Source organism: Balaenoptera musculus, chromosome 5 (assembly GCF_009873245.2).
Source record: "Balaenoptera musculus isolate JJ_BM4_2016_0621 chromosome 5, mBalMus1.pri.v3, whole genome shotgun sequence".
Lineage (NCBI taxonomy): Eukaryota > Metazoa > Chordata > Mammalia > Artiodactyla > Balaenopteridae > Balaenoptera > Balaenoptera musculus.
Genome location: NC_045789.1, coordinates 48,432,122 through 48,459,457, shown reverse-complemented (window position 1 = coordinate 48,459,457; position 27,336 = coordinate 48,432,122). Strand labels below are relative to the sequence as shown.

Here is a 27,336-nt window from a genome sequence, read left to right as displayed (position 1 = left end):
TTTCGCTAGCAAAACCAAGTTTATTTGGGAATAGCCACAGGAATTACAATTCAGGATATGCAAACTATGGCAGACCATAGGCAAATCCAGAAAACAGGAAAAGAGGAGTTTGCTTTCATAGGGAAAAAAGGGAGTTGGGATGGACTGTAATAATGAAAGAGTTCACTGGAGGAGGCTAGGAGTCCAAAGTATGGAGGCTTCTCATTGGTTGGGCAGCTACAGTCTGATTGGCTGGGCTGTCATCAGACGGAGAGTTTTCTTCTTCCTGCTGGATAGTAGAGTAGGCAACACCTTCCTGTCTGAGATATAAGCACATATCTCTTCCTGTGTAGAGTAATCTATGATGCACTGGTCGGGGGACTCCCCCCTACAGGTCTGTCTCCGCTCCAATTTTAGCTGAGGTTTCTTTAATAAATTCCACAATTCCTTAGCTAAGGTGGTATTAGACAGTCAAATTGCCCTTAGCTAACTCCTAGCAGAACAAGGTAGTATATGCTGGCAGCAAGAACGACTTGTTGCACATGGATAATTTTCTCTGGGGAAGGAGAAATTCAATTACATAAAATCAGGGAACAAGTACACTGATTACAAGTTTCACTTGATTTCCCATGGTCCTTCAATCTTTAGGACAATTATACAAACTGGATTTGTCATATTACTTTTAATTTTTTGACTTGTATAATCATTTTAAAACTTTGTAACTGTTGCCTGTCAAACATCTGCAGAAATGATGCACCAAACAGTATTATGTCAGCTCAGTGCTTTGAGATGATCTCCAAGGCTTACAACCTTGTTAAGACATAATTTAAGAATGGGAGATGCCTAAGAGCTCCTCCTTCTACCTTCCTTGTTGCTCAAATGTGGGCTTACGGTTTCCAAATGCTACTTATTTACTTTAGTCATAATTCTTTTCTTTTTTAAATTTTTAAAAAAATTTATTATTTTTGGCTGTGTTGGGTCTTTGTTGCTGCACGCGGGCTTTCTGTAGTTGCAGCGAGTGTGGGCTACTCTTCGTTGCCAGCTTCTCATTGCGGTGGCTTCTCTTGTCGTGAAGCATGGGCTCTAGGTGTGCGGGCTTCAGTAGTTGTGGCACACGGGTTCAGTAGTTGTGGCTCGCGGGCTCTAGAGTGCAGGCTCAGTAGTTGTGGTGCAGGGGTTTAGTTGCTCCGTGGCATGTGGGATCTTCCTGGACCAGGGCTCAAACCCATGTCCCTTGCATTGGCAGGCAGATTCTTAACCACTGCACCACCAGGGAAGCCCTTTAGTCATAATTCTGTTCTCCATCACTGTTTTAATATTGTCTCTGCTTATAGCCACAGCAGAGGATGGAGCTCCACTGCAGGGGACTGTAATTTTGTAGCACAGCACAAATGCTACTTGCTCTTTCCCCCCAACATAACTCCCAGGAAAGGTCCTTCCCAGCAATGAGGGACACAGACGGAAAGGTCCTTCCCAGCAATGAGGGACACAGACAAAAATATTTCAACCAAAAAAAAAAAAAAAAAAAAACCAACCTGATGCTACATCAGTTATGCTTTCAGAGAAAGATCTTGATCAAAAGGGAGAAATGTGAAAATGGATAAAGCATACTTGATTTTTAAATGGAGTGGGAATGCCACGAAAGGAGAGTTCTTACCCTTGGTTTCAACTTACACAGCCGACAGGAAGAAAGATTTTTGCATTTCTCAGTAACAGCAAACTGACCATCACTTGCAACCAATGTGAAACTGCAACAACCCTGAACTCTTGTTCTCCTCTAATGAACTTTTGTTCAAAACAACACTCCTCGGTATCCTCCCAGATTCCAATAAAAGCTAACCTTCCCGTTGTTCCTCAGATTTGCCTATGGTTCGCCACGGTTTGCTTGTCCCGAAGTGTAATTCCTCTGCTATTCCCTCTGCTAAACTCATCTTTGCTTAATAATAATTGCTGTTAATTTTATTTAAGTTTGGCAGACTCTTCCAGAAGTACTTCAGAATGAACAAAGAGGTCTTGCCCGCTCATTTCTTTATAAACTGAGGTATGACAAAATAGCTATAAGTAATGGTGAGAAGCTGGGAATAAAGCCCGAGGATGTGGCTCGCCCTCTGAGACCGATTATCTTTGAGTTGTTAAAGCCAGAACAGAAGAAGCTGAGAGATGGTCAAGGCAAACCCTGAAGGAAGGTGAATGAGGACAGCTATTACCCACTTTACCACAACACGCTCCAAACTGATTCTCCTGCCCCCACTTCACAAGGTTGAAAAGCTTAATGAGGAAAAAGCCTGTATTGGTCATAAAATATAATCTTTTCACTTTATTTTTTAAAGTGCAGCTCTTCAAAAATTTCATTTAAAAAGATCATCTGGGGCTTCCCTGGTGGCGCAGTGGTTGAGAATCTGCCTGCCAATGCAGGGAACACGGGTTCGAGCCCTGGTCTGGGAAGATCCCACATGCCGCGGAGCAGCTGGGCTCGTGAGCCACAACTACTGAGCCTGCGCGTCTGGAGCCTGTGCCCCGCAACGGGAGGGGCCGCGATAGTGAAAGGCCCGCGCACCGCGATGAAGAGCGGTCCCCGCACCGCGATGAAGAGTGGCCCCCACTTGCCGCAACTAGAGAAAGCCCTCGCACGAACCGAAGACCCAACACAGCCAAAAATAAATAAATAAATAAATAAAGTAGCTATAAAAAAAAAAAAAAAGATCATCTGTAAGGAAAAAAAAATGTGCTTAATTTAAACACTGATTTTAAACATCCCCATAAGTGAATGAACAAAACATCAGGCTCGGTTTATAAACTCCAGGAGATCCCTGCAATAGGAAAAGGTGTCCTGTCAATAGGTGGCTGCCGAGATGGTTTGATTTTAGGGACAGCTGAAAGGACTCCTGCTTTTTTCCTCATGTCCTTCCTCTCACCTATGGCCTCACTGATGCCTGAAATAAATTTTGAGTGTCCTTGGTCCTTCAGTGTCTGTCTGATCCTGCAAAGAAGCTGGGCCTGCCTCACTGTGACTTTGGAGACACATAAGTCTTACCAGGCATTTGTCCCTCTGCGTAAGTGAAGAGGTAACGCTTTACCCTGAAAGCAGGTTTTAATCAGGGGCAAAGGGCACTGAGCACCAGAAGACTAGCTTTCATACGTACAATTCAAAATAAATACTTAAGAGTGACATTAACATGACACAAATAACAATCATACACTCAATGCCTGTCAGAAAATATTATGTATGTATAAATGTTAAGGATGCTGCTATCTTCTAGGAGAAATACCAGCCTATGTCCTCCTTCCCCCATCCCTAATCGCTGCCCTCCCCCCAAAAAAAAACTTTAGCAAACCTTCATAGCATAGGTGAATTCATTCTTCTGCTTTTAACTCGGGTTTCTGATCCTAGTCATGTACTTGTCTGGGCTGGCAGCACTCATTACCGTAGTATAAACTGTGTAGCTGAAAATGAGAGGAATTTTAACATATACATCATTTTCTCTAATATTCCAAAGAGGGGAAAAAAAATCCCAAGCTCGGCTTCCCTGCTGGCGCAGTGGCTAAGAATCCACCTGACAAGGCAGGGGACACGGGTTCGAGCCCTGGTCCGGGAAGATCCCACATGCCGCAGAGCAACTAAGCCCGTGTGCCACAACTACTGAGCCTGCGCTCTAGAGCCCGCGAGCCACAACTACTGAAGCCCACGTGCCACAACTACTGAGCCCATGCGCCTAGAGCCGGTGCTCCACAACAAGAGAAGCCACCACAATGAGAAGCCTGCACACCACAACGAAGAGTAGCCCCCACTCACCACAACTAGAGAAAGCCCACGCACAGCAACAAAGACCCAACGCAGCCAAAAATAAATAAATAAAATAAATTAAAAAAAAAAAGAGCCCTCTTTAAAAGTCATGAGGGACACAAAATAATTAAAAAAAAAAAAAAAAACCCAAGCTCTTTTCCTCATACTTGGGACCCAGGACAAGAATACAAATAGAGACCCACATATGTCAGGCTATTTAAAAGTTATAATTCAAGCAACCACACAAAGTGTTCTTTCCTATTTTGACAACACTGTGGAAGGCCAAGTTCAAAGTTCTCAGACTCCCCAGAGTTCCACACTGTGGCAATGAGGGAGCGCTGGCCTTGGCCCGCAGCCCTGCTCTGCCTACCCCACAAATGGCACATATGTGGACACTCATCTAGGCTTCATGCACCACCCCCAGCAAACAGCCATCCCTTGGCCACCACCAGGCACAGGACGTCCAGGACGGCTGCACACCGCCATCAGGAGAACACCACCCAGGGAAGTGGACCACACAGGCCCTGGAAATGGCTTGGGTGCTGTTCAGGACGAGAATTCCAGGGTTCTGGGTACTTGGGCCAGACTCTGAGTGGATTCCTTATATCATGGGAGAGTCAGAGGAAGGCCAGAGTGGGGCCCCGAAAGCTCAGGGATCAAGACAGGGGGTCCACTGGCCCAGATCTAAGGATGAAAAGTACAATGTCACTTACTCAACATTCTGCAGAGCAAGAGACCCAAATAACTTGTGCACACGCACATACGCATGCACATACACACTGAGGCTCCTACCCTTCACTCCCTTCAACTACCTTTTGCCCCAGACACCAGCTGGGATGCCTGCTCAAAGCATTGGGAGTGGGGCGGTTTAGGAACAGGCACTGGCACCCCACAGCTGAATCAAACACTGGGCTGAAGACAGCACTATGAGAACATGCAAAGCTTGTCCAAGGGGAACAAAGGTTCCCTGAACAGGACCTCAGCTGCTTATTTACTTTAGTCATAATTATTTTTTTTAATTTTTTAAAAAATCTATTTATTTTTGGCTGCGTTGGGTCTTCATTGCTGCGCGCGGGCTTTCTCTAGTTGCGGCGAGCATGGGCTACTCTTCGTTACCAGCTTCTCGTTGCGGTGGCTTCTCTTACTGTGAAGCATGGGCTCTAGGTGTGCGGGCTTCAGTAGTTATGGCACACGGGTTCAGTAGTTGTGGCTCATGGGCTCTAGAGTGCAGGCTCAGTAGTTGTGGTGCAGGGGTTTAGTTGCTCCGCGGCATGTGGGACCTTCCTGGACCAGGGCTCAAACCCGTGTCCCCTGCATTGGCAGGTGGATTCTTAACCACTACACCACCAGGGAAGCCCTTTAGTCATAATTCTGTTCTCCATCACTGTTTTAATATTGGAGCTCCACTGCAGGGGACTGTAATTTTGTAGCACAGCACAAGGGGGCAGCATAGAGCTCCTTGCTTCTGTTCAGACATTTCTGAATATTAACCTCACACACTGAACAGACATAGCTGGTGGTAATCATTACATGTAAAAGGCCTGAGATTCAGGGATCTGTGTTATTTCTGGTTCACTGGTGATAATCATTTAAATGTAGATCCTCTTGGGTTTTCAATTATACAATAAAGAAAAATGCTTCTTGGTAAACTGTTTATAACTTCTGACAATTCTATTTCAACAAAACATTTGCCATTTAAACATTCATAGCCTTTAACTCAGTAATCCTACTTCTGGGAATTCAGCCAAGGAAAATAATACAAAAACAGGGGGGAAATGTACAAATATATTTATTTCAGAGTTTTAATAGAGGAAAAACTAACAACTGGAGAATGTTTAATTCAATTATACTACATTCAATTGGTTATGATGCAGCTATTTAAAATTATAAGGGCTGCTCACAGCATAGAAAATGCTTTATTAAAATAAATATTAAAACTATTTGATTATACTATTAATCTTTAAACAAAATATTTATCATTTATATAACTATTTAAAAAACTATAAGAACAAAAAAATAGGTTAACTATTTTTTAAATGACTATTAAAAAGGCAAAACTGGGCTTCCCTGGTGGCGCAGTGGCTGAGAGTCTGCCTGCCAATGCAGGGGACACGGGTTCGAGCCCTGGTCTGGGAGGATCCCACATGCCACAGAGCGGCTGGGCCCGTGAGCCATAATTACTGAGCCTGCGCGTCTGGAGCCTGTGCTCCGCAACAACAGAGGCTGCGATGGTGAGAGGCCCGCGCACCGCGATGAAGAGCGGCCCCCGCTTGCCGCAACTGGAGAAAGCCCTCGCACAGAAACGGAGACCCACCACAGCCATAAATAAATAAATAAATTAATTAATTAATTAATTAAAAAAAAAAAGAGTTGTAGGATCCTAAATGAGATAACACACGTGAACAATTAGAATGATGCTTGACCTTTATAAAAAAAAAAAAAAAAAAAAAAGGCAAAACTGTGCCCATCTGGAAAGGGTAATGGTGAATTGGCGCTAACTCCTACAGGCTGGTGAGAGTCAATGGTTAAATATGCAGGAAGTCTATGAGCCAACTGTAAGCTTGAAATAGGCCAGAGTGAGTATTTACAGCAAGGAAATCAATAAATGTTACAAATCAGGAGAGTCTTTTGTTTGTTTTTGCTCTCTCTTCCCTCAAAGAACTAGTTCACTAGCATAGGGCTGGGTATCATTTGTGACCCAACTAGCTCATTTGTTAGAGTGGGAAAATACTTATTTGCTTTTCTGTAGAAGATTGTTTTGGCTGTTAGAATATCGTTTATGGAATTAATTTTTAAGCAATAATCTTTTTATCTGGACATACTTAAAGAAGAAAATTTCAAAGAGATATATTCCTATTACAGTGCAAAGTGAACAGAGTAACACCAGTTTTGAAAATGTCATTGTACCTAAGGAATCTTAGAGCACCCAAATATACAAAAGTTAATCTAGAGGCCGTCAGGAAAACTACTGTTTTATATTTGTGTGAAAGAGGATCATTTCAAAGAAAAAAATCAATTGGGTATTTGAAACTAAAAATCCCTTTACAAGTTTTATCCATATTAGGCTATTTATCGAAGAATATCATTTTTGATATTCTTGCCTTGAAGAAGTAAGGATGAAGAGAAAGTAGGAAATGCTGGGTTTTGGAATTTATGGAGGTAAAAGAAGGAGATAGGACTCTGTGATGACTTGCGTCCTCTTCTATTTTAGGCCCTACCTCACTGAGCTGGTCTTGGGCACAGAGAAGGCAATCAGGCAACACCTTGAGGGGTATGCGGCCACGAAGTGCGGGCTCTTGGCCTATTCAGCCATGCTGTGATGGCGACGGCGGACCTTCAGAGCTTCCTGTACAAGTTTGGTGGGGTCTGCGTCTCAAGTTTAACTCACAGCTTCCTGTGGCAGTGGCAGCCCGGCCCAGCAGTTCACGTCAAAAAAAAGGAGGTGGGTGAAATCCCAGGCTGTAGACCCGAGAAGCCATTGCTCACAGAATGCTACTATCAAGGGCACAGGCTACAAGAGAAACATTAACTCAGGCACGGAATCAGCTGTGAAATGAGCACAGGGGTAGCAGAAACTCCCCGGGAAGATAAAGGGAAGCCAAAGGTATCTAAAGCTTAGTACTAACAGTGAAGTTAAGGAGCTCGCAAGCAGCGAAGGTGGTCCCCAGCTAGCAGACGGATTTAGGATAAGCATGTCATGCCCTCCTCCTTCCAGATCACTCTATCCTCCTCACCTTTGATTTTCCCCATGGACTCCTCACCTGACTTTTGCTACATTGGTTTATCTGTCCCTCCCTGCCAGTAGAATGCTGGTCCCAGCAGAGCAAAGAGTCTGTTTTGTCACGGCTGGATCCACAGTACCTAGAAAACCTGCTCTGTGGGAGCCCTCAGATCCCTGCCGAGCCAAAGAGCGCAGGAGAGAGTCTACTGTGCCAGGGTGATGTATGAACAGACGTGCTTAACATGTCACTTACTTGTTATAAACCGGAAACACTGACAAAACCTGCATAGGAGAAATCATATTCAAAATGATTAGAAATTCAAAAAGGTTCATGCACCCCAATGTTCACAGCAGCACTATTCACAACAGCCAAGATACGGAAGCAACCTAAGTGTCCATCAACAGATGAACGGATAAAGAAGATGTGGTACATATATACAATGGAATATTATTCAGCCACAAAAAAGAATGAAATTTTGCCATTTACACAACATGGATGGACTTGGAGGGCAATATGCTTAGTGAAGTAAGTCAGACAGAGAAAGACAAATGCTGTATGCTATCACTTATATGTGGAATCTAAAAAACAATACAAATGAATGTATATAGCAAACAGAAACAGACTCACAGATATAGAGAACAAACTAGTGGGAGAGAAGGAGGAGGGGAGGGGCAAATTAGGGGTATGGGATTAAGAGATACAAACTACTATGTACAGGGACTTCCCTGGTGGCACAGTGGTTAAGAATCTGCCTGCCAATGCGGGGGACACGGGTTCGAGACCTGGTCCGGGAAGATCCCACATGCCACGGAGCAACTAAGCCCATGTGCCACAACTACTAAGCCTGCGCTCTAGAGCCCACGAGCCACAACTACTGAAGTCCATGTGTCCTAGAGCCCGTGCTCTGCAACAAGAGAAGCCACTGCAATGAGAAGCCTGCACACCACAACGAAGAGTAGCCCCCGCTCGCCGCAAATAGAGAAAGCCCGTGCACAGCAACAAAGACCCAACACAGCCAAAAAAAATCAAAAACAAAACTACTATGTATAAAATTAGCTACAAATATATTATATGGTACAACACAGGAAATACAGCCAATATCTTATAATAATTATAAATGGAATATAACCTTTAAAAATTGTAAATCACTATGTTGTACACCTGAAATTTATGTAACATTGTACACCAACTATACCTCAGTAAAATAATAATAATAAATAAAAGACTATTAAAAGGTAGGAGAAATAGGCGCATAATATCAATAGGAATAAAATAACCACTGAACACTCTGGTGTCTCTTGGGGTGACAGAGTTAGACTTTTGGAACCTTTCTCTTTTTTTTCTTTTAAACAAATGAACACGTTATAACTATGCTTTTTTTTTTTTTTTTAACATGCAGAAAAACTCAGGTGAAGATGATACTTTAACCTAAATGGTTACAAGTTCAGAAAATGTTTTTCTTTTAAATGTTTTCAACCAGGTAAAACTTCTACTTTAATATTGCTTGATTTCAGAAGAATTTTTTTTTAAATCACTATTGAGAAAGACACCAAACATCCTGGGTAAAAGCTGGACATTGTGACACAAGTTACCTGAAAGAGCGTCTCCAGGCTGAGGTTTGCCTGGCCCATGGCATTAAGAGCTTTTATGGCAGGTGTTCTGTAAGGACAATGGTCAAAGGTCACTTGGCACTTCAGGAAACTCTGAATCCCACAAGCTCTCATTTTGGGAGGTTCAATGCAAGGTCTAGCCTCATTATCTCCCTTTCCCCCAAACAGATTCTGGCCCCCATGCATGTTTGCTACCTTGTCTCAAACCACCATGGTGGAATTAATTCAACCCCGTCTGCTCAAGGAAGCCAGGATGATGAAAATGTTTTCTGTGAATTGAACAGTTGCCACCAAACACACGGGTCAGTAAAGCCAAGGAAAAATATATAACTACTTGCCTTTTGGGGATGCACTGACTTATAATTATTTACTTATAATTATCCTTATAATTATATACTTACAATTATAGGGAAGTCCCTATTTTTATTACTTATAAAAATTATAATTTTTCCAAATTAGAAGGGAAATTAAAGCCCCCAAATGGTTTATTTAAGTGCAGGGAAATGTTTTCCTTCCCAAAAAGTCTTACATAGAAAACTATGAACCTTGTTCCATCCTTTCCTTTTACAGATGGGTGAACAGAGGCCCAAGAGGCCACCCAGTGAGTCATCAGCAGAGCTAGGGGTGGAATCTAGAACTCCTGACCCTGAGGCCAGAACCAACCTTGTCTTCCCAACACCCAGCCATCTGCCAAGAAACTCCTTGCCATGCTCTCCACCACATACCACACTCTCCCATCCTGGCCAAGGGCTAAGGTACATTTTCTGGGAGGGGACAGCACCTATAATCCTCTCCAGTTCCCGTAGCAAGAGGGGCACATTCTCCTGACCGCAAGAAAACACTGCAAACCAGAAAGTGTTTAGAGACTACCTTCGGTCATCTCTCTTAGGCACTGGCTTCCAATGGTCATAATTTGTCTCAACTCGGAACCACCTGCAACACAGCACATCATCTTGTCTTAGCCAAGGTCATTTGGGACACAGCTAAAGAAAAAGTATAGAAAAATAAAAAATACCTCTAGTTTCACCAATTAAAGAAAAAAAAAAAAAAGATTACTGATACAAAATGACCACAGCCTTTAATTCTACTCACGCTCCATTTAAAGGATCTAGAGGCCATATGTCTGCTGGGCCATCTCTGTTCCTTGTGATGACCACTCCCTCCCGGGGGGATGTGCCACCAACAATGTAATAAACATCAGCAATAAGGGGAGTCTTGGCCAATTTGTAAACAGCTGCTTCAAAGTTTTCTGATTCACTCAGGGTCTGAACAAAAGAAACAAACCTGCATTAGTATCATCATACACGGCAGTTATCCACACCAACTGATGGACAGATGGTCCAAAGCACATTCTCCTGCTATATTAAGCCATGGCTATAATCTTGAACTGCTCTGACCTCATTCTCTTGTCATCAGGGCTCCTGAGATGGAAGAAGCCTCGATGGAAAGCCAACAGCAGCAGGGTTTTTCTCACAAAAGAGGAGAACTTTGACAAGTTCTCTTTGGTGAGAGACCCGGCTCACCAAACACAGGCTGCATGATTTCGAGGCAGATCACCCTCGCAAAGACCTCCCCATGTTTCTTCATTCATTTGTTCTTTTAGCAGATATTTCCTGAATACCTGCTATGTGCTAGACACTGTGCTGGTGTGGGAACAGAGCCGTGAATACGATGGACCCCGTCCTTGCTCTCCCCAAACTTCCAAAGATGAAAGTAAAGTCAACAGGCAATACTGACACAATGTAATGAGTGTCGACACAGGAGAAGGAGATGCTGTGGACGTCACAGCAGGGGACCCATCCTTACCCAGGCCATTGAGAAGGCCCCTCAGGGAGGTGTCCCATGAGCTGAGGTCAGAGAGACAAACAGAAGTCAGACCAGAGAAAACGGTGGTTGTGGGGTTGGGAGTGGGCGTGGGGAAGAGAGTTGTAGCTCAATGGAACAGACTGGCAAAGGGCTGGAGATGAAAGACAGCGTGCTGCATTAGAACATCGAGCTGAACGGTTAAGGGGGTCACTTCCCAAATATTCAGCTTCCACGTGTGCTCCTTCCTCAAGCTCATCTGCTCCAGAACGTCCTGGGTAGAGGGCCAGCCCCTCCCACCTACACCTTCACCAACACTCTTCCACCACTTTTGGAAAGTACAACCATCCTGCTCACCCATCCTGAATAGTGCCAAAGCACAGTGTCAAGGGCGGGGAGAGGGTCAAACAAAAGAACCATCCAAAACATTGGTGTCTGCAACGGTGCCATCGTCCAACACCATAAACCATTAACCACGGCAAGCTCTGTGGACTGTTCCCTGACTTATACGTATCGCCGTTAGGGTGGGGTAGTTAGACTTGAGTTGGTTTGTTCTAAACTCAGCAAAATTATAAGTGAGGCAATAGGAGTGATGGAATAGTTTTTGGATCATGTCACCTATAGCATCCCCCAACTACTATCTAAGAATTCATTGCCTCTAACAGAATTCTATGAGAACAATGCAAAAGAACATCAGTAAGAAATACTGGAGGCAGTGGTGCCTGATTTCATTCACCCAAGTGGCACACTCAGGGGGAGACAGGTACCTTATCTATCTCAGGGAATGGAGGAAATGGGCAGTGACTGCTAATGAGTACAGGGTTTCCCTTTAGGGAAATGAAGAAGTTCTAAAACTGATTGTAGTGATGGCTGCACAACTCTGTAAGTACACTAAACACCAGTGAGTTGTATACTTTAGATAGATGAACTGTATGGTATGTGCCTTGTATGGCATTACCTCAGTTAAATATATGTCTACCTTATGACCCAACAATTCCACTCTTAAGTACTTCATAACCAGCTGAAATGGATATATGTTTACAAAAAGACTTGTACAAGAATTTCTACAGCAGCCTTATTCACAATAAGCCCCAAACTGGAAACAACCCAATGCCTATCAACAATAAAATGGATAAACTGTGGTATACTCATACAATTGAATCTTCTTCAATAAAAAAAAAGGAATGAGCTAGTAATACAAACAAGGATGAATCTGAAAAACATTATGCTGAGTGAAAGAAAAAGAGTCCATATACTATGATTTCATGTATATGAATTCTAGAACAGGCAGAACTTCCTATAGTGATAGAAGTCAGAGTGGTGACCTGGGGGAGGTTGGGTGTCGGAGGAGGTTAGAAATTGACTGGAAAGGAGCACTAGGGAAATTTCCAGGGACATTTGGAAATGTCGGCCAACTAAACATGGTCACTCGCCATCTGCCTCTACAAGGATTAGGTCACTAGCCACTGCAGTCGCTGACCTTCAACACATCCTGAAAGGAGTTCAGGGTGGAGATCAGGAATGAGGCACTCTGTGCTCTGGGAAAAACTGGCGGAACAGGTCTTCAGATAGCTAGATATTTTCAGGAGAAGGTTTTATCAGCCCAATTCTTTCATCTCCTCATACCTAGAAAAGCGCTAAAATCATTAACGGCGACATCTGCTCCTCATGACTAGCAGTGAGCCTCAGCCAAAATGTGTGCCTGACTACACTCACCCTCTTCACTAAAATCATATATGACACTGACCTCTCTCTCCCCCTACCTCTCTGAAGCAGTTTCTCAGAGCTAGGTGAAATGCTGTCTCCCGGGCTATAGTCCTCATCTTGCCCCAAATAAAACTTAACTCACAGCTCTCATATGGTGCATTTTTTTTTCAGTTGATACATTCTATATCTTGTATTGTTGGTGGTTACACGGATGGATAAATGAGTGTGTAAAACTGTCAAAACACACTGAACTAAACCCTTAATATCTGTGCATTTCATTGTATGTAAATTATATCTAAAATTTTTTTTAAATCACTGGTGTTTAGATTCCCCTGGATAGACTGATTGATTGATTGATTTGTGTGGCTGCACCAGATCTTAGTTGTGGCACGTGGGATCTTTAGTTGTGGCATGTGGGATCTAGTTCCCTGACCAGGGATTGAAGCTGGACCCCCTGCACTGGGAGTGCAGAGTCTCAACCACTGGACCACCAGGGAAGTCCCTCCCCTGGATAGATTTTAAATTATAGTTTTATTTTTAAATGTCAACATGTACAATACACTGGATTTCTGCAGCTTTTTAATCTTATGATGAAATACTTTAGAAGTCATCTTTAAAAATATGTGAAGGATGCATAGTTTGTCAACATCTTTAGGGAATAGTTAAGTAAAATGTTTAGGAGAGGGCTTCCCTGGTGGCACAGTGGTTGAGAATCTGCCTGCCAATGCAGGGGACACGGGTTCGAGCCCTGGTCCGGGAAGATCCCACACGCTGCAGAGCAACTAAGCCCATGTACCACAACTACTGAGCCTGTGCTCTAGAGCCCACGAGCCACAACTACTGAGCCTGTGTGCTGCAACTACTGAAGCCCGTGCACCTAGAGCCCGTGCTCCGCAACAAGAAAAGCCACCACAATGAGAAGCCCGTGCACCGCAACGAAGACTAGCCCCCGCTCGTCGCAACTAGAGAAAGCCCGTACACAGCAATGAAGACCCAACACAGCCAAAAGTAAATAAATAAAAAAATTTATATAAAAAAAAAGTTTAGGAGAATTTCAAGCCCACAGGGGCTTGATCATTTAGAGCAGGACAAGGAAGGGCCAAAAGGGCTAAACCCAGGCAGGGCCAGATCCTTTCACCAGAGATGTGTTCCTGAAAATGTACTTTCTGTGGTCAGATTACAAGTTATATGTGGCCTGGAACCCTGCTGACTAAGAGCGAACCTAAAGCTGATGTTCCTTTTGTTGTGCGTAGAGCTACCTTCTAATGCATTTGTTTTGCTAATTCAGATACTTGCAAATGGAGATTAAGATATCTGCAATTGGAGATTCTAAAAGGAGGGCACATCTATATCTGTAGAAAAACATATCGTCTTTTATCTCAATCAGCTATTGCGGAAAACTCTAGCCTATGACAAAGATCCTCTTCTTGACCGAACTCTATCCAGGCTCCTGGAGCCCTCCTCTCAACTATGCCTTAACCTCAGCCTATAAAGACTTGGACAAACACTATCACAGCTTCTGACAGCTCAAGGCCGCATTCCTACGATGACCGTAGCCCCCTTATAGTGCCTGCCTGAAAAAACTCAAGGCTTCCCAAAGAATTTACAGCTAATACCTGAAGATAGGGCCCCTATGTCCCAGTCTCTGCGGGAGGGTAGGAGGCTGACTTACTTCACATGGACAACTCCCTCCTTTCTACTTTTGCTAATTTTTCACTTCTCTGACTCCACTGTGCTCCCCTCACCCCCTCCTTATTCCCTCATTCTCCCTTTAAAATACTCAGTCAAGTAGAAGTTAAGTTCCATTCACGCTGGACACTTTTCCCTATTGCAATATTATACTACTGATAAAAATCTGTCCTTAACACTTTAACTAGTGTCCCGCTTTATCTTTGGTACTTATTATCAAAAAAGGTGATAGGCATTTTGTAAACCTTTAGATGCTTATTCTTGTCAGGAGCTTCTTACATTAAAAACAACATTGTTAAATGACACAGCACCACAACATGAACACAGTTTAGAACATGACATTAGGGTGAGGTGGGCTCGACAGTAAAAATACTCACAGTGCGGATAAGCCAGCTGACCGGTGAGTGTCTCTGAAAAAGGGCAGCAATCATATTCTCCCACCACCAGCCTTTATCTGCCAAGGATGGAACAGTAAGTATATGCTCGAATTGCTGCCCCAGACCCACGTTTTAAAATTCCTAAATCTTGTTTCTTTCCCATAGTACAAGTTGATGCGGGAGAAATGGTGGTGGATGAAGAGTGATTTTATGAGCAACCAGTTTTCAAAGATGAAGCCCAAATTTCATGGCAACATATAAACATGTATATGTATATGTGTGAGTGTATATGTATGTACATATGTATTTCATATGTGTGTGTGTGTATATATGTAGTCTTTTACCTGGAAACAATGATAATTATGTTAAAGGAAATCATTCTATTATATTACTTCATGCAAAATGAAATTATGTAGCTAATAAGAAAAGTGACTCAATAGTATTTGGAAGGGCTTCCCTGGTGGCGCAGTGGTTAAGAATCCGCCTGCCAATGCAGGGGACACAGGTTTGAGTCTGGTCTGGGAAGATCCCACCTGGAGCGGAGCAGCTAAGCCTGTGCGCCACAACTACTGAGCCTGCGCTAGAGCCCGCGAGCCACAACTACTGAAGCCTGTGCGCCTAGAGCCTGTGCTCTGCAACAAGAGAAGCCACCACAATGAGAAGCCTGTGCACTGCAACAAAGAGTAGCTCCCGCTCGCCACAACTAGAGAACCCGGGCGCAGCAACAAAGACCCAAACCAGCCAAAAATAAATAAAAATAAAATAAATAAATTTATATAAAAACATAGTATTTGGAAGACTGTAGAGCACGTATATATTTCAGAACTTTAAGTAAGATTTGGACTCTTTTTTTTTTAATGCTTTTTAACATATTTAAAATTATCTGTAGGGGATTTATTTCCAAAGAAAAATTTTCATTCAAGAAATAAGCATTTCATTCAAGAAATAAGCATCTACTAGTCACCATATCCAGACTTGGTCCAGACCCTTGGAATTTAACAGTAACCAGAAGAAACTAGTGTACCATTAAATAACAAGGTTTTGATAACCATAATAAAGTAAAACAATAATGTAATCATGAGTGACAAGAGAGGACTCCTCTGAGAGGAGCGTAAGGATAGCCCCTCTGAGTTGTGGACATCTACCTAAGGCGGGCAGAGCATTCCAGACAGAAGGCATAGGTGTCAAGCCTAAGGCAGGGACAAGCTTGGCAGATGTCAAGAAAACAAAGAACGCCAGTTAGGTTCAGGTGGAGTGAGGGAGAAGGAGAAGCATAAAATGAGGTGCTGGAGGCGATCACGTAGAGTTTTGAGGTCAGAGTCAGGGCTCTGGATTTGTCACGTGAAATGGAAAGTCAGAGACTCCCCTGCTGGTCCAGTGGTTGAGAATCCGCCTTGCAACGCCGGGGACGCCAGTTTGATCCCTGGTCGGGAAACTAAGATCCCACATGCCGTGGGGCAACTAAGCCCGTGCGCTGCAACTACTGAGCCCGTGGGCTCTGGAGCCCGTGCATCACAACTAGAGAGGAGCCCACGTACCACAACCAAGAGCCCACACGCTGCAACAAAAGATCCCGTGTGCCTCAACTACGCAGCCAATAAATAAATAAATAAATATTAAAAAAAAAAAAAAAAAGAAGAAATGGAAAGTCATGGTAGGCTTTAAGCAAGGGAACAACCTGATCATGCAGCTGCAGGGTGGAGAAAGTACAGGAGGGTGAGAACAGTAGTGGGGAGATCAGATGGACAGCTAGGCAGCAACACAGGTGTGACAGCCTAGCAGGGAAGGTGGAGAGAATGGACAGGGAGAGTCTCGTTTTCGGGGTAGAGCTGACAAAACTTAGGGACCGAGGGGTCAAAGAATTCTCCTGGTAGCAACTGGTTGAGGAGAAGTGCCATTCCCTGAGACATGGAAAATTAGGAGAGGTGTAACTTTGGGTAGAGGAGGAGTAAGGGCAGGAAAAGGGGAAAAGAAAAGAGCAAGAGATATGCTTGAACATGTTCAGTTTGGGATGCCCAGGCGACATCAACGTGGAGATGCTGAGCAGGTAGTTGGACACTTCAATCTGGGGCTCAGAAGACGGCCAGCCCAGAGAGGTGACAACAATGACAAACACGTCTATGGCCCTTGCTCTGTGCCGGGCATTGCTCTAGATACCTTACATACATGAAGGTACACCTTACATACATGAACTCATTTCATCCTTACAGTGGCCATTATCGTCTCTGTTTTTCAGATGAGGAAACTGAAGCACAGAAAGGTTAAGCACCTTGGTCATGATCACCAGCGAGCAAGTGACAGCACCAAGGTATAAACCCAGGCAGCCTGGCTCTGGGGTCTGAGATCTTATCCGCAGGTGGTTAGGTCTCCCACACTCTATGCCATTTGTTAGTCCTCCTCCTTTTCTTATCCTTATTCATATACTAAAGGCACTGCTGGCCCTCTCCATAATATCCAGAAACTTAATTGAAGATCTTAATTATTGCTATTAACGAAGAGATGTTATTTTATCGTTCAGGCATTTTAACTCAGTCTTTGCAGACTAAAGATATAACTAGATTTCATTAGCTTAAGGTTTAAAAAAAATTTTTTAATTAAAAAAAATTTTTTTTGACAGTATTTAATTAAATGTGTATGTAAAAGAATAACTCAGTTATTTTTAAACTGCTCATAACTATCAGTTAAATGAGTCACAAAATGATGGGAAAAAAGCCCCTTTTGTTTACACATGTTTACAGTCATTCTCTGTAAAACTTCAGTAACTGTCATGCTGTGGTTTGGGTACCACTGGTTGAGAATGTCTCACTCATAGCTGACATTTGAGAAAATGATGAAGAAATACATGAGGATAAAGAACTGAGTCCCTTGGACATTGATACATCCTTAACCAGCATCTTCCTGGTCCAGCCTATGTAAAAAGATAAGAATATATCAAAGGAAACAACAAGTTGATCAGGGGTTCATCAGATGACCAACACTACACTTTAAGAGACTCCATGTACCTGTCTTTCTCCTTTATTCAGTTGCAATTCCTGAGGACAGAGACCAGAGCTGGCTTATCTCAGGGTTTCCCACATATTGGGAAACTGAATGGTGTCCCCTGAGATTTAGGGGATGGCAGTGGGGTTATTTCATAGAGCAACCAGGCAAGGAGCCAGGAGATCAATTTGAGAACCATCTCTCCCATCAACTAGCTGTCCATTCATCTTGTAGCCTTAGTTTCCTCCTTTGCATAATGGATGCGGTTAATAATATCAGCCCAGCCTATCTAACAGGACTGTTGTGAGGGTCTAATGAGAAAACTTAGGAGTAAGTGCACAGAAAACCTTAAAGTGTTTTACTTGTATAATGCCACCATATATCCTCTGATTACTGCAATAGCTTCCAGACAGTCTTCTGCTTCCATCTTAACCCAACATGATCTAGTCTCTACAAAGCAGCCAAATGATAGTTAAGAATATAAAGGTAAAACAGATCTGTTCACTCCCTGGCCTAAGATCTTCCTAGGGCTTCCATTTTGTTTAAAACCCAAACTCCTCCTCATGACCCTGCACCATGGCCTCAGCCTTCCTCTCTGTCTCTACTGTCACTCCCCACTTACTCCATCCTGTAACCACATTACACAGTCTTTTGTTTCTGGAATGCACCAGGAATGGTCCTCCCCCAGCTTCTGCACACCTGGATCATGTGAGTCAGGCCTTCCTTGACCTTGCACTACCTGCTGCACGCCCTCCTTCATTCTCTATCACATCTTCCTGTTTTACTTTCTTGGTAGCATTTATCACTAGCTGAAATAATCTTCATTGCTTACTTGCACACTGCCCACCTTCCCCCACTAGAATGGAAGCATGTAGCGTAGAAGGTGTTCCATATGTTCTGTTGGGTGAGTGAATGAAGTACTTGGATAAAACTGAACAGGGATAGGGCTAAAAGTGCTTGGGAGTTTGTTTTGATTACCTCGTTCGTCGCCAGAAACGGTAAACTTGTGCGGACTCTGACCGGTCCATAATCCTACGTAGCCAATAAAGGTGGTTCCTGTGAAGGCGATCTGAAATCAAGAGGTAAGGCATCATCTCAACACTCCAACCAAATGTACACTGAAATCACCTGTTTTGTCCCACAGTTTCATGGATTTTTTTTTTTTCTTATAAGTTTCAACATAATAGAATAAAAACTCTGAAATAGCCTTCTGGAAGATTTAACTTTGGGGGTCCATGGATAGAAGTCAGTGGATCTGTGACCTCAGATGGAAAAAAAAAAAAAGGTACATCTTTATTTTCACTAGCCTCTACCTGAAATTTTACTCCCTCTGTAATGAATGCATGCAAGAACTCATGTAGTCATAGCAGTGCCTGTGACTCCATCACCAGGAGAAGTTCAAGTATTTTCACATACATAATGGCATCATACCTATGTTGATATGGTATACATGCGTATCTTGAAATATCATTCATACTTATCACTACTCTGAATTTATGGTAGTTTCTAGACCCACTGCTAAATTTTACCAGTTAATGTGTTAAGAAAAAGTATAATATTGAAATGGCTGTATTTCAGCATAACTGGTTTCTTCACAATCTCATGAATTTTATTTTACGTATTTATGAAACATTATTTCGAGAAGGGATCAATAAGCTTCATCAAAGGGCTCCTCGCAGAAAAAAGTTAAGAAGCTCCATCCTAGAAGTAGCAAGTGGGCTTCCATTTAAAAACTTATGTTGGCTCGATTATAAGAGATTAATATCATGCATCTTACAAGCTCTGTGAAGTAAGGGGAAACAAGTGAGACTGTTTGTCAGTAAAAATCAAATTTCAATTTTAAATATAAAAAAATTCTTTTACATACATCCTTCATTTAATCCTCATGATTATTCCATGAGTTACAGGGATCACACCCACTTTTTTTTTTCTTTTTTTTGCTTTGCTCCCACTTTAAATCAAGGAAATGAACTCTAATGATTACAAGACACCACTATATCCCTGAGGAGAAAAACAAACTCTATCAGTTATTTCAGATACCAGACACCCAGCTCACATGGTTCAGTAAAGATGAACTAATACTTTTGTATGTTGAGAAATGAACGGGCCTAGCTTACTTTTTTCCTAGAAAGTTGCATTTTAAGTCAGTAACTTTTCATTTAATTGTTTATTTCTACCTCGTCTGGTTGTAAAATAAAGTGGCTAAATTACAAGGGGAAAATGCAATGGTCTTAATTTCATAAATGACCTCTTCCCCGAGACTCAATGAGGGTCTTCCATGAATTCTCCCCATTTCCATTCATGGCAGTAAAACGGGAATAAGTCTACCTCACTACTAAAGCCCTTACAAAACTTAACTATAGGGGAAAAAGTAATCACACAGTCACTTCATTCACATGGCACACCAACCCTCACATCAGTGTTACTCTTGAAGAGCCAGCAAATTAAAGTTACAAAAATCAAAATCCCTGGTAGTTTCCAAGATATTTTATAACACATAACTACAAATAATTATAAGATATTATTTATACGATATTGTATCTTGTAGCTCTGAAAAGCTGTATTTCTAAATGTCTACGCTTTCCAACCGTCTGTGCCAGGTCAGTTAACATAAACAAAGCCCTAGCTGGGGCAGGAGACTCTAATTTACAATCTGAGTTTTGGGGAGACAGCTACTTGAAGACTGAAGGCCTGGGTTTTGTCCCACCTCTGCCTCATCTCCTCGTGTGATGTGGAGCAAGTTAGTCTCTGTAAGTCTCGGCCCTTTCATCTGAAAAATGAGGATAGAAATGTTGACTTGAGCCTGCCTTGCAGGGCTACCATGAAGATCAAAGGAGGTCCTGTATCTGAAAATACTTTTAAAACTGTGAACACTAGGTAAGAATAAGAGCTTAATTATTGGATGAATAACCTGTTCTTAATTTAGCAAAGCAATTTATTAGCCATGAGCCCTCAGCAGAAAGACAATACCCAAGTGTAAACTGTTAAATTCGGTAATAATAGCCTGAGCACGGAGATAAGCCACACCAATAGACCATTTCCCATGAGAGCTCCAGGAGCAACAGAAACAAATGAAGCAACACCTGTTAGTTAGAGTGAGTCTAGAGGGAACAGCTGAAATTATTTTTATTGCATTTAATCTTTTGTCGATTTTTAAGAATTTTTGCTCATTGTAGAATAATGGAGAGAAGCATAAGGTAGTGAAAATAATTATTGTCCCCTATTATTATTCAGTAATAATTACTAACATTTTAGCAGATGTCCTTTCAGAATTTATTTTCATGGATATTCTGTCATTGCTACCACTTAAAACCATTTTTGAAGTAAATCTTCAGCTACAAATTAAATTGGTAATAGTGGTGAAGTAAAGGAATGAAATTGGGAAAAGGAAAAACATTCACCTCAAATATTTCTGTACTGTTTGAACGTTTATGAGAAAGTTTTTGTTTGTAAAAGCAGACGACCAACTGAGTATTTAGTAAATGAGTCTCTAGTATTTGTGACTCAACCCCTAAACGCAAAGAACAAACGAAATAAAGTCCTTAAACAGTGTCCCCCCAAAGCCAAGATCTGACTTTTGCATTCTCTGTTCTGTTTCATGGCAATGACATGCTTTGTGTACACAATGAACATTGATTTCTGCTCTCTCTCTAGATATTTACACAGAAACGTGACAATAGTACATACTAGGTTGTACTTTTAAAGGAACTATGAGGAAAATAAAATGATGTATAATTTCTTAAAGATCAAAAATAAGAGTAGTGTGGGTCAATTATACTTTTAGAGTGAAGGACCATTTATTATTTGGCCACGATTTATCAAGCATCTACCATATGCTTTGCATAGATTACTTCATTTAACCTTTATAACTATCTCCATAAAGTAGTTATTAACCTCTCTGGGCTGTAATCTGCAAAATGGGTTTAAGTAATTTCCCAAGTTCACAAAGGAAGTGACAGAAGCAAACTTCAAACCCAGGACTGTCAGATCCCAAAATTAGGTGTTCCTAGACATTACACTACCCAGCCCCTCTATTCTAGAAGCAGCCTGAACGTGGGAAAGCAAAGGAAAGAGCTGATTTAGCATCATAAGTGGAGACCGATCATACACCCATAGAAATTTCCCTAGGGAAAACTGATTGACCTCTGTAAGTAGATTCTCAATAATAATAAATGACCCTTGTTTCTACAAGCATACTTGATGTAAATCTCTCTTGTGGTTTTGTTTTTCCAGGAGGTTGATGTTTTTTGTATCTTAAATTGATAACACAGTTAAGCTGCAGACCATCCAAGTGACGGCTAACTTGGGTTAGCAAGTCTCTCTGATTTCTGAATCTTACACCGTACGGACTATACCTGCCCATTCTTTATGAACTGCACATCCACTGTCAAATTGCGTAAGAAATTTCCAAAAGAGTAATCCAGATTCCGGCCATGATAAACGTTGCCTTTGGAGTCCTGAGCCACAATACTGGTGCAGAATCTGGGAAAAGGGAAAAATTCAACATAAGTGAACAAGAAAAAGGAAATGAGTTTTTCATTTCAAAAATAAGTCCTCAAAGTAAAACAGTTTTCTTCCTTATAACAGACACATATGCTATATAATCCCTGTGGATCATAATTCAAGATGAAAAAGACAACTGGACACAACAGCGTTTGTTCAGTGTTATTAGACCTCTGCCCTCGGCACACTGGACATTGAAAACATACTGAATGCGAATTTCATCCTAAATCTAAATCTGAAACGGACTCATTCTGGGCTCAGGGAGTTCACTGAACTTTGCTTAGTCCTCTGCTTGGCAGTATGTAGTCTATTTAATACACCATTCAAGGCTGGCTCGAGCTCAACTCTCTCTTCTCTGGATTTCTCAGAGCAAGCACCATGGCAGCTAATTATTCTGCTCCACAAATTGTTTCACTTTGTCTCCTTGGAAAAAGGATGAACTATTTAGGGGCTTGGCACTTTTCCTGTCCCCCTTAAAGCTCCCTGCAGAGAGCTAATAAGAGAAAAGGCTCTTTTAAGAACTCCCAGCCAGAGAGATGTATTTTGAGGAAAAGACGAAGAGGTTTGTTAAGATGTCTAAAGGTCCATATTCTCAGAGAATATATAATGTTATGTAAAAAATATTTGAATACATCATGTCCAATTCTGGGACAGGGGAAAGATATGTATATACACACACACACACACACACACACACACACACGCACACACACGAAATATCCTGAAGGATGGGTAGTCATTTCTGAGTAACAGGATTGTGGTTAATTTTCTTTCTACTTTTCTGTATTTACTAATTTTCTATGATTACATATTATCTTTATAATTAAGAGAAAACAAATGTTACCTCCTTTTCTGTTTGTTTAAAAAAGGAAGCTTGGTCAGGTTTTAATTTTTTCCAAGGTCTCTGATTTTCAACGAGTTCACGTCAAGAAGCAAACTGATCAAACACTGGAAGTAGCTAAAGCAAAGTTTGTAGACTCTCAAAGGTGATTTTTCAAAACTGGCGAGACAACAATTCTTTCATGTCATGCCCAAATGTTTTGGTGTGAGGTGGCCCACAGGCACAGGGAACTAGGAAGCCAGGCTCTGCTTTGGGAGATGCACTGCACTGTGCTGGGGACACGTGCTTTCAGCAGCAACTCTGACCACTCACCATGCACCTGACCTTCAGCAAATTGTCCCCTTTGAGGCTTGGTTTCCACATCACAAAAGGTAATACAATCTCCAGTGCCTCATACCCAGTAGGCTCAATAAAGCGTCGCTACTCTTACTTAAGCTGATTCAAAAAGCCTTATACCAGAAGTGAGGACAAAACATTTCCTTTGTTAATGCTAGTGGAGTCTGATGGTGCTTTTTCTTGCCAGGCGATTCAGTATATACCTTAATAGCAAATCCAAAAGTTAGAATTTTTGTTTACTAGAATTTTTGCTTTAGTTGATTTGAGTACAGTGACTACAACAAAGGAAGAGGAAAATGAAAATGAAAATAAATTGATTTTTTCATTGAGAAAACCACATGTCAGAATAGGAAAAAGATGGGGGTAGGAGACGAGGAATGGCAAAATTAACTTAGGTCAATTGAAAGGCACTTTAATACATCTGTGTCTTATCTGTGTCTTAAAACATTTCCCTGAAGAGGAAGGCAGTCACAGTGCTTCTTAACCTACTCTACCTAGATGTTCTGGGAAGATGCCAGCAGGCAGTAAAGTTTCATTATCCACAGAAAAAAATTTTTTTAAACATCTTTCGGCAGCGAGAAGCTGTAAGTATCTAAAAGATGTTACTAATGAGTCTGGTCTGGTGGCAAAACAGTAAGTCCTGAAGACAGAAACCAAGTCAAATCTCTCTTAATTGCAGGACCTGTTACTGAGCCAACAGACTTGAGGCTCTCCCTTCACTTTGCCTGGGATCAACCACACACTCCGTATTGCTTTCCCCTGTATGTGCCACATGCCCACTCCGGGTACCAAATACTGGCTGCCCCTACTAGCCAGAACAGTATAGCCTGTGACCCCAGCGCTGGAGGCAACAGGCTCAGAAAGAGAATCATGACCGCTAGCCATGATGAACATGGAAAGTTAAATGCAGGGGGACAAATGAATGCTGGGACAGCCCCCGCATTATAAGGCTGGGCAGTCATTGGGTTAACTAGAGTGGGATTATTCCAAGACCTTCCTGGGAAAGTACATGTTGAGCAGAGTTTCAAAAGTGGGATGCTACCGGGATTGGTGGAGGGAGAAAAGGGGACTTCAGGTAGAGGAACGGTTCAGCGTTGAGGTCAGAGAAGCTGCTTTCCCTTTTCGAAACTCATAATCTGCTGCTCAGCTTTACCCAGAGAAGCAAAGAGGAAGCACTGGAGGTTTCTGGGCAGCCCGGTCACCACCCTGCTTTCATTACACTGAAAACATGTCTCCTTCCACTCAGATGCGGCAGGAATCTGGGTCAAGTCTCAAGTTAATCCGCGCTAGCGCGGGGCACTCACGCGGTGGACTCGTAGGCCAGGTTAAGGAGGATGCAGTCGGCCAGGTTGAAGTTCAGGGCGTCGCACTGGCCGCGGATCTCGTCGGTGAAGGGCTGGGGCAGGAAGAGCTCCAGCTCCCAGACCGCCTTTCGGATCAATGCGAGGACCCACTTGGGGACATTAGCCCTAGAAATGAAGAACCACGAGAGTGTGTGATCTGCTCAGAGGTTCGGAGGGGTGCGAGTGTGTGTGTACTGGGGGAGGGGGTACCTGAAGCTCTCATCCTTAGGGGTGAGTTCTAGGTGCCTCGCTTACCCAGAGAGCTCAGTCCAGGTCCAGCCGGCATCACCCAAAACGCAGCGCCCAGAAGAGAGAAGAACACTCCGAGAGAGGGAAGTAAGGCGACCGACCGAGAGTGGCCCCCAAAAGGGTGGGCCTGGGGGCCCACGAGGCCTGCTAGGGGTGCGGGGCTGCGTCCCCTACTCAGTAGCTGAGCAGCCAGCCGGGGCGACGGCCCGGGGGACAACCCGCGCGCCACCCTGATCCGGAATGGCTGGTGGACTGGCGTGCCACTGGAGACACCGAACTTGAAAGTCAAACCAGCTGCGCGGGATCATCCCCAACCCCGGCGCTGCCTGGGGCACTAGCAAATGCCAGCTCTGGTCCCCGCCACCCCTGCACACGCCAGACGCCCGGGGTGAGCGGCATGGGGTGGAGGGCAAGGCTGTCCGAGAGGGAGGGGAGGGGTCACGAATCTCAGTTTGACGCACATTGCGCAGCAAGCGTCCGGGCTTTGCCGCCCTCCGACCCCCGCCCGCTCCCCCTGTCCTGCGCTCACCCGATGATATGCGCCATAGCGGCGCGCAAGAAGTCGCGGTCGAAGTGCTGCAGCGTTGGCAGCCAGCGCAGCTCGGGGGCCGCGTCCAGGCTCACGTTGAAGAGAGGCGGGGCGGAGGACGAGGCGGCGGCCGACAGCCCGGCCCCGGCCAGCAGCAGCAGAGCCAGCGCCGTGCGCGCACTCAGACCGGCGGCTCTCATAATTCGTGCGGCCACAATCCGACTCTGGCAGCCGCTGCCCGTGCCCTGGGGAAGCGCTGGAGGAAGAGGAGGAGCCTGGGCGGAGCCGGGAGGGCTGGAGGCGGAGCCTGTGCGCCGCTTGGCCCGCCTGGTCACCCGGGACCCGGAACGGTGAGGGGAGCCGCCTCCCCAAGTCCAGCATCTGCGCTTCTCGCCCCAGTGCCTGCGTGCCACGCCCCCGCCCCCGGCCAAGGGTGCCGCCCTGCTCCGGGTCCCCCGGCGGCGCTAAATGCGGCCGCCAGCTTCTCGCCCCCCACTCTCCGCCCCATCCCACCCACGTGGGCCGAGAGAGCGTAATCGGCGGCCTGGAGGGCGTTTATGAAAATGGTTTTCAGCGGCGAAGAGGGAGGCAGCAGAGTCCTATTGCGATAGGAAGGGCCCTCCCACCCCCGCCTCATTTGATCTTTTTTTTTTTTCTTTTTAATAAATTTATTTATTTATTTATTTTTGGCTGTGTTGGGTCTTCGTTGCTGCATGCGGGCTTTCTCCAGTTGCGGAGAGCGGGGGCTACTCTTCCTTGCGGTGCGCGGGCTTCTCATTGCGATGGCTTCTCTTGTTGCGGAGCACGGGCTCTAGGCACGTGGGCTTCAGTAGTTGTGGCATGCGGGCTCAGTAGTTGTGGCTCGTGGGCTCTAGAGGACAGGCTCAGTAGTTGTGGCACACGGGCTTAATTCCTCCGCGGCATGTGGGATCTTCCCGGGCCAGGGCTCGAACCTGTGTCTCCTGCATTGGCAGGCGGATTCTTAACCACTGTGCCACCAGGGAAGCCCTCATTTGCTCCTATTTAAATTCTTCAAAGGTTTAATCTGGATTTTATAGGGGGAAGGAGAGCTTTTCCAGTTCAGCAGTCCCACTTCTTTTCAGTTTCTTTAAAAAAGCTAAAAAGGTAGCTAACATTTACGTGCAGAATGTTTTGCCCACTCTGTCTCATTTGACCATCAAAACAAGCCAGAAGATACGTTCTCCTGACTCATCCCTGTTTTCCTGATGAGGAGTGTTACGTAATTTGCCCGAGGTCACATCGCTGGTGAGCTAGCCTCAAAGCCAGACTGTCAGAATCCAAATTCCACCTTCACAATCATTGACCTGAAGAGCCTCACCTTTTCGCGTTCCCAGTATGGGAGACAGAAGGTGTTAGGCTCAGGAAAATCACCAGACTTAATAAGGCTGGAACATTCTTTAATGGTTAGCACGGTCGTCCGTAGGTAGAGTGTGTAGGGGAAACTTGGAAAGTTTGCTTTTTTCAGCCCCCTCCCCCAACTAGAATACACCATCACTACCTCTGATTTTTTCCCATTCTTTAAATTGAAGTATAGTTGATTTATAATGTGTTAATTTATGCTGTACAACAAAGTGATTCAGTTATACACGTATATATATATGTTTTTTATATTCCTTTCCATTATGGTTTATCACAGGATATTGAATATAGTTCCCTGTGCTATACAGTAGGACCTTGTTGTTTATCCATCCTATATATAATAGTTTTCATCTGCTAACCCCAAACTCCTAATCCATCCTTCCTGCACCCTCCTCCTCCTGGCAACCACAAATCTGTTCTCTAGTTCTGTTTCGTAGATAGGTTCATTTGTGTTATATTTTAGATTCCACTGAGTTTTCCCATTTTTGTGGCTTACATGTCACTG

The 27,336-nt window shown here is 43.7% G+C and overlaps 1 protein-coding gene across 7 annotated transcripts; it reads right to left on the bottom strand.

Annotated features, from left to right (window-relative positions):
* NAAA (N-acylethanolamine acid amidase) lies at positions 1–25,721 on the bottom strand. Of its 7 annotated transcripts, none has more exons than XM_036852881.1 (11): positions 25,452–25,720; positions 24,635–24,799; positions 22,006–22,132; positions 18,629–18,719; positions 14,672–14,748; positions 10,188–10,360; positions 9,966–10,028; positions 9,078–9,144; positions 7,738–7,766; positions 3,315–3,423; positions 1–299 (listed from the first exon to the last, which is right to left on the bottom strand). In XM_036852881.1, the coding sequence occupies exons 1-10, from the start codon at positions 25,649–25,651 to the stop codon at positions 3,348–3,350; spliced, it is 1,068 nt and encodes a 355-aa protein (XP_036708776.1). In that variant the 5' UTR covers positions 25,652–25,720; the 3' UTR covers positions 1–299; positions 3,315–3,347. The 7 variants fall into 7 exon arrangements, 5 of the variants coding, with proteins under 5 accessions (XP_036708776.1, XP_036708777.1, XP_036708778.1 ...); XM_036852882.1 differs by having other exon boundaries at positions 1–268; XM_036852883.1 differs by having other exon boundaries at positions 1–265.
* Positions 25,722–27,336: the final 1,615 nt, after the last annotated feature.

What these genes read in the sequence shown, in the direction of transcription:
- NAAA (XM_036852881.1), bottom strand. Translation starts at nt 25,651, where the DNA reads ATGAGAGCCGCCGGTCTGAGTGCGCGCACGGCGCTGGCTCTGCTGCTG. An exon ending in GCTATGGCGCATATCATCGG is followed by an intron (nt 24,800 to 25,451) that starts GTGAGCGCAGGA and finishes CTTCATTTCTAG; the next exon opens with GGCTAATGTCCCCAAGTGGG. An exon ending in TCAGCTGGCTTATCCGCACT is followed by an intron (nt 10,361 to 14,671) that starts GTGAGTATTTTT and finishes TCTTTTGTTCAG; the next exon opens with ACCCTGAGTGAATCAGAAAA.